Source organism: Lagenorhynchus albirostris, chromosome 8 (assembly GCF_949774975.1).
Source record: "Lagenorhynchus albirostris chromosome 8, mLagAlb1.1, whole genome shotgun sequence".
Taxonomy (NCBI): Eukaryota; Metazoa; Chordata; class Mammalia; order Artiodactyla; family Delphinidae; genus Lagenorhynchus; species Lagenorhynchus albirostris.
Genome location: NC_083102.1, coordinates 28,031,863 through 28,038,937, shown reverse-complemented (window position 1 = coordinate 28,038,937; position 7,075 = coordinate 28,031,863). Strand labels below are relative to the sequence as shown.

Here is a 7,075-nt window from a genome sequence, read left to right as displayed (position 1 = left end):
AGTCCTCCTGAGTGCTTATTTTAGAGGATTTCCTTTTGGCTTCTCCTACTTAATCACCACTACTTCAGACTACTCAAACCTGTGACCAGACAGACTACTGTTTCCGTTGCCTGCCTTCTCTGGAACTGTTGCCCCATCCCAAATCAGACCTGCGCAAAGTCTCTCCAGATTACAATAACAGATCCCCTATATGCTCCCACCTCCCCAAACAGACCAAGTCTATCCTTCCATAGAAGACTTCTTTTTCAATATGTCAAAGCACACTGGCAGGGGCTAAAAGGTGGGAGTACCACATATAAGTACTTCCTAACTGTAAGTATTTTATGGCTTAGTAATTTTCCTCAACAATGTTCATTTTCTTTTCCACCAGTGAAATTGTGTCACCTTGAAAGTCTGGGAGAATTACATCCTGGGGTTCTGAGAATAAGTTCAAATACTGACTGAGAATAAATTCAAGAGACAAAAGCCATTTTCTGCCCTTTATAATTACCCCTGACCTCATTCTGTTTACTCAAAGAGAACAAACGCTTTCAAGGTTCGACTAAGTTACCTCGAAAAGGTGGCTACCCATAAGCTACCAGACATTTCCCCCAAGCTCCCTGGGGCACAGGCAGCTGTGAGGGAATGTGACAAGCACCTGGAAAAAGATTTTTCCACTTGGCTGTGATATTCAGGAGAAATGGCTCTTCTGTCAGCCTCGAAGATTCAGAATTTACCCAACTATGCAATTTCAAAACTATCTCTTTCTGAAGTCAAATCTAACACGGATCTAGCCTCAGCAAAGGATAAGGTGGGGTATGGGGCGTCAGGAAAAGAGAAAGGTAGGGATTCGATCTACTGATTGCTGGATTGGGACTTAAAAGTCCCAGTGCCCGAGGGCTTGCGTCCTGGGGCAAGAGCTGGGAAGTCTGGACCCGACGCCTGCACGTGGAATTAGGAATCCCCTGTTCTCGGGATCCCTCCCGTCCAGCTCCGTGCCCAGGATATTGGGGTCCCCCAACCCGAGAGCGGCCGCGGTGGAACTTGGCTCGGATGTCCCGTGGGGCCCGCTCACCCGCTTGTCCGCGGTCGCCTCACCCAGGGTGTCTATCACCTCTCTGACTTGGGCCGCCGAGGAGGGCCTCGGGTCGTCGGCTCTCGGCGCCCGGAGCGGTCAATCCTTCCCCCACCTGGAAATGCGGGCTCTGGTTGCCAAGGAAATCGCCGCCTCGCCCCGGCGGTGCCCCCTACCCATCTCCCTTTCGTCCCGTCTGTCGCCTCCTGGCTCCGCATTTCCTTGAGCGCCCCCCAAGACGTACAAAAGTGAGGCAGGAGAGCAAATTTAAACTCGTTCCCTACGCCTCTCTTGCGACCGTCGAGGCGCTCGAAGAGCCGGCGAGGCCGCCCCGGGTGGGAGGGGATCCTGTGCCCGCCGTGCGGATCCGCGGTGGATTCTCCGCAGCGGCCAGGCCCGGCGGGAGCTCGCGGCCGAGGGAGGGGCCGAGACGCACCCCCGAGGCAGGCGGGGCTGCGGGGACCCCTGCGGCCCACTCCCCCCAGCCTCTCTCCCTGGATGTGGCCCCGCTGCAGCAGGGTGGCTGGGCTGGGAGCTTGTCTGGCAGCTTCTACTGAGCAGCTAATAGTATAACAACCCGGCTTTGATAAATCTGAACTAATTACCCCTCTTAATTAAAGTCTTTAGCAGTTGTTTCACTGTTTTGGCAAGAAAACAGGAGAGACTTGCAGTTAGAAAACACCAGAGCCCGAGCTCACAGCGGAGATGCTGATTAACACTTGAAGCATTTCAAGGACCTGGCACCCGCCACAGTTTGGTTTTCATCCATTTTTCCTCCTTGAACGGAAGTATATTCGTCTATAAACATATACACACACATAAAAACATGCAGGCTCCCTTTGCCAGCTATGTACAAGTCAGTATGTGCGTTCAGGAGGCAAACAATAGATCCCCGTCCACATGATATCATTGTAACGCCTGTGTGGGGACGTATATTACACACAGCTCCTATAGATACGTTGTTCCCACTTAACTTTGCACTACAAATATATCAGATGGTCCAGGACAAAGACGTGCTTCTGTTAGAAAGCTCCACATCTTCTGTCTCTGAACTTATCGAATTTCATTACTTTACCAAAGTTGTAACTATTTGGAGAGACTATTATTTGCTCCTGGTGAATTTTTCAGATGAAACATTGGGTGATACTAACCCAGGGTTGAACTTTTTAAAAAGGAAGAAAGAAGGCTGAGGGGGTCAGAATCAGGGATCCCTAGCTGAATAATATGAACAGAGCCCTGAAGGGTGTTGATTAAATAAGCATGTTCCAAGGATTTATTTCCAACAGTCAATGAATCAGTTTTCACGTGCAAGAATCAAAACCAAAATTCAAATTCATCCATAATGAACCGTCCTTATCTAATGTGTGTGTGTTTGTATGTGTGTGTGTGCTGATGAATGTGGACTGTGCCTTTACAGGCTCACACATCTATGCGTGTATATATAACATACACACAGAATTGGTTTTTTTTTTTTTAACCTCAGGGAAAGAGGAACTGGTAATAAACAATCGGCAGGCATCTCGAGACCACAGAATCCACACAATGGAAGTATATACAATAATAAAATTAAAATGGTGCAGCATTCCCGGGTAGGATAATACAGATCTCAATAAATACAGCAGAAATTTGTGTTTAAAAAGCAAAACAAACACGATCTCTCCACCCGAGATGAAAATTCTTTGCAAATTAAAAAAAAAATCAGAAAACAAACCCCCAAATTTTCTCATAATTGTTAGTGCCTATATAGGATATAATACACAAAACCATTTAGCAGGTGCATGCAAGAGGCGAAAGGCCGGGGAATTCAGAGGCTTCTGGTTGGCGCTAACGTGTAAGGCCCAACATGCCCTGGGTTCTACAGGTGAGCTTGGGTAGAGAGGTCCAGCTCTATTCCGCCGCTGTCTCAGTAGTGGGGACCCCGGCTGGGGCTGGGAAGGGACTTCGGCCTTGATCACTGGTGGCCCGGGGGGAGCCCAGGCTGCAGGGGCCCAGGGGGCGGCAGCGGCGCGGGCAGCGGCTGCTGTAGAGGGGGGGACGGGTCCGCTCCCGGCTCCCCAGCAGAGGTGCAGGGCAGCCCCAGGCCGCTGTCGTGCAGCTTGCGGACGTGCTTCTTGAGGTCAAAGTTCCTGCAGAAGCCCTTGCCGCACGTGGGGCAGGTGAAGGGCTTCTTGTCATTGTGGGTGTGCATGTGGAATGTGAGGTTGTAAATCTGGTGGAAAGCCTTGTTGCAGATATTGCACTTGAACTGCTTCTCCCCGCTGTGGGTCAGCTTGTGGTTTTTGTAATTCCCTGAAACAGACAAATGACAGGGACGTGGATCTGAAAAGAAAGCTTGGAACGGGAGGAGCAGACGATTGAAGGACAACGAGTCTAGAGAAGAGGGGCCACAGCGCGGAGGGCCGGTGCAGTTCTATGCTGCCCGCCTGCACTTCGCTCCCCAAATTTATTTTTAAACATCAGCAGTGAGGTCGTTCCCTCCACGTTTTAATACAACAGTTATTAATCCAATTCTATAAAACGAGGACAAGCGGTTAAAAAGTAATGCCCCCTCTGTATACGAGCCATGCCTTTCTCTAGCACTCATCACACTTGAGGGTACGACGTTGGAATGGCAACACATGCGCTGGCAACTAGCTGCACTTAACAAATCGTTTTCTGAAATACCCCCCAAAGTTGAGGGCTTTTGGTAAGACTACTGCGAAAGACAACGCCTCCTGGGTTCGATACCTTTTTGATGAAATCCTTTGCCACAGAATTCACACACAAATGGTTTGTAGCCTGCGTGTATTCGGGTATGCGTGTTTAAAGTAGAACTTCTATTAAATGCTTTGCCACACTGGTTACATTTATGAGGTTTTTCCTAAGCGGAAAGGAGAAAAAGCAGAGAAGTTAAGGTATTTTGCTGTTCAGTGGAGTCTGAAAAACTCACAAACACTGTAATGCTCTTCCACATGCTTTTAAGCAAAACAAAGGCAAACAATACCTGGCATTTCTCTCTCTCACAGCCGGCACATTTTAAACAAACCTTACGCTAAAGAGTAAGAGTTTATCGGCCATTAAAAAAAACAAATCGTTCGGAAATAAACCAGGTGAAATTGAGACAGCCGAACACACCTGGGTGTGAATGATCTTGTGCCTGCACAGGGTGCTGGCTTGCCGGAAGCCCTTTCCACAAACTTTGCAGACGAAGGGTCTGGCTCCTGTGTGCACCGGCATGTGACGGGTTAAGTTATAGTGCGCGTTAAAGACCTTAAACACAAGTACAACAGGTTAGCTCAACAAGCCCTTGGAGATCAAACCGGGCAGAGGGAGGGGAGGGAGGTGATAACGTTATAACAAGTGTATACAAATAATTACAAAATAAAATTAAATGTGGAAAGAAAGAAGGGAGGGAGGAAGGGAGGAAGGAAGGAAGGAAGGAAGGAAGGAAGGAAGGAAGGAAGGAAGGAAGGAAGGAAGCCCACCCCCCCCACCCCTTACACAGTACTTGCCTTTCCACACACTTCGCAAGTGAAAACTTTGGGCTTGGTATGAGGAGAGCCGCGGCTGAAGTCAGAGGTTTTGAACGCTATTTTTTCCGACAGGAGCTGGGCGCTTTCTTTCATGTAATGCTGCAGCTGAGCCTGGGACAAGTCTTTGAAAGCTACTCCCGAGGGGTACTTCTCCACCGCCGGGACCACCAGTTTATTCCTTTCGGCTAAATACGTTTTTGGCTGCGGGTGCAAAGGGGAACTGAGGAAGTAGGAGGCCACCGGGTGGATGTTAACGCCGGCCGCCGGGTGGCACGGGCCGTCACCTCGATTCAGGTAGCACAGGGCTCCCATGGCGTGGAAGGAAGAATGGTTGACCACCCGCGGCCTTACCAGCTTGTACTGCTGCAGCGGGAGCGCGTCGCGGGCCAGGTCGCCCTTGAGAGTCAGCGCGCAGTTGAGCAGGTCGCTGCAGCTGAACGCGGGCGCCGCGGGCGCTTCTGCAGGTGCAGCCGGAGCCTCCAGGCTCGCCTTCCGCGGCTCCGAGCCCGTCATTCCCGCCTTAGGGCTCGTGTCGTACGCCACGGGCACGAAGGGGATCATGCAGGGGATCGACGAGTTAAGATGCAGAGAGTGCTTGGGGTCCCCCTTGGGCACGGCTCCCTGCAGGAAGTGGGGGACGGGCAGGGCTTTGGGCTCGGGGGTGCGTGCCATGATTCTTTCGATGGAGAAAGCCAAGGGTTTGGAGGTGTTCATCATGTTGCCCCGGGCCGGAGCGGTCGCTAACATTTTGGCAGTCGCGTTGTGGCAGCTACTGTCCATGTCTGAGTCTCCAGCGTCCCTCAGCCGGGGCCGGGCTGCGCCGTCGTTGCCTTGTTCCCTGCTTGTCACAGACCTGCGGAGAGGGGGACGGGCACCATCACCACCAACAGCCTCCTCCTCCTCCCCAGCATCACCAGCCGAACCTGCCTGCCCAGCCCAATGGACTCCTGCCAGCCCATCGCAGAGTTCTTGGCGCACCAATGACTCGGGGACAATCACTACTTATTTCTATCAATAGAAAGTGTTGTGTCAATAACGCAGCCAAGATCTCGCCAATCGTTAACTTCCAAGAGGAGAAGGTAAACTAGATAATTGCTCAATTCGCTTCCAACACTCAACAGGAAAACTTTTTTTTTTTTTCCTCTGCAGTCAGTGACTACTTTTCATTGGTGAGCGAGGTTCCCCCGCCCAGAAGAGGCGGGGGCGCTCTCCGAGGCGCGGCGGACCGTCGCCTCCGCGCACACAGTCGCCGGCGGACACTTCGCTACCCTCCGCGTCGGCCCCCCCCCCTTTGCTTTTTCCTGTCTTTTTAACTCTCAATCTGCTTAACCGGGCTTTAGAGGCCAAGCAAATCTGAGATCAATTTTCTCGTTTAGCTCTAAATGACATCATCTAAAATCATTGTACAAGGGCTAAATAAGGAAACAGACTCGAATTCAGGGGCAAACACCAGGCTATATTTATCAAACGCCAGGCTCTAGAAAGCCGCGGCCAGAAAGCCTCCGGCAAGAGAAATCCGAGCCTTCCAGGCATGGTTCCGCCGGGCCCGAGGTGGGCCCGGGTCGGAGCCCCGCTGCCTCCTCCGCAGTCCTCTTTCTTCCTCTAGGGCCTGGGGCTGAGGGCTCCTGGAATCCCGAAGTCTCCGTGGCCTGAACCGAGTCTGGACCATTTGGAAGACGCCAGCAGGTAACTGGCCTCCCCCCAAAGCCCCTGAGAATTAAAGGCCTTGGGAGGCTTGTTTTATGTTTGTGGTTTTGTAAGCGCGATGCCGTGACCTAAGCTTGGGAAAGACACGCTCCATCCACAAAGTTGAGGAGGAATTGCAAGGAATAAGCGGGTGTCACACCAAAAGAAACCTCGGCTAGGACTAGACACCCTCCCCCCACACCCACCAAACACACACGCGCGCTTTTTGGCGTTTCCATTGAGAGCCCGGAAAGAGTCTTTCTTTCAGTACTTGCGCTCAGCTAGAGCTCTCTCGGAGCATTAAAAATCCTAAATGTTGGGCAGAGAAGGGAAGCAACCTATTGATTCCCTCCCCCAACCTCCCGACTGCTGGTGTCCGCGCGCCTCCTCAAAGCAGCGCGGGCGGCAGCCAGGGTGTGTGTGCGCTCGGGGGCGACGAGCACCGCGAGCTGGCTGCATGCCTGTCGCGGCCTCAGCCGCGCTTTCACCTCCCAGAGAGCGCGCGGAGACTAGGACCCGCAACGCCCCCCATCAAGGCGCCCTCCGGGTCCGGTGCCTGGGCCAAAACTCCCGGGGAGGAGCTGTAGAGAGTAAGGAATGTTCCCGGCAGCGACTCCGGCAGCGCGGGTTCTCATAGCTTAGGCGGGCGCCGCCCGGAGCGCGCCGGGAGCAGCAGCGCGCACCGTCCTCGTCGCTCCCCTTGGCAAGCCTGCAATCGTGCGGAGCTTAGCCCTGGGGCCAGGTGTGCTAGTGCCGGGCGTGCCCTAGCCGCTACACCGGGAGGACGCGGTAGCCGGGAGACCGCGCCAGGAGGCAGAGGAAG

The 7,075-nt window shown here is 52.8% G+C and overlaps 1 protein-coding gene across 2 annotated transcripts; it reads right to left on the bottom strand.

Moving 5' to 3' along the window:
- Positions 1–3,005: 3,005 nt before the first annotated feature.
- Positions 3,006–5,346, bottom strand: FEZF1 (FEZ family zinc finger 1). 2 transcript variants are annotated; one of them, XM_060155995.1, is made up of 5 exons: positions 4,918–5,346; positions 4,546–4,767; positions 4,169–4,303; positions 3,782–3,914; positions 3,006–3,343 (listed from the first exon to the last, which is right to left on the bottom strand). In XM_060155995.1, exons 1-5 carry the CDS (start codon positions 5,344–5,346, stop codon positions 3,006–3,008), a joined length of 1,257 nt encoding a protein of 418 aa, XP_060011978.1. The 2 variants fall into 2 exon arrangements, with proteins under 2 accessions (XP_060011978.1, XP_060011977.1); XM_060155994.1 differs by having other exon boundaries at positions 4,546–5,346.
- Positions 5,347–7,075: the final 1,729 nt, after the last annotated feature.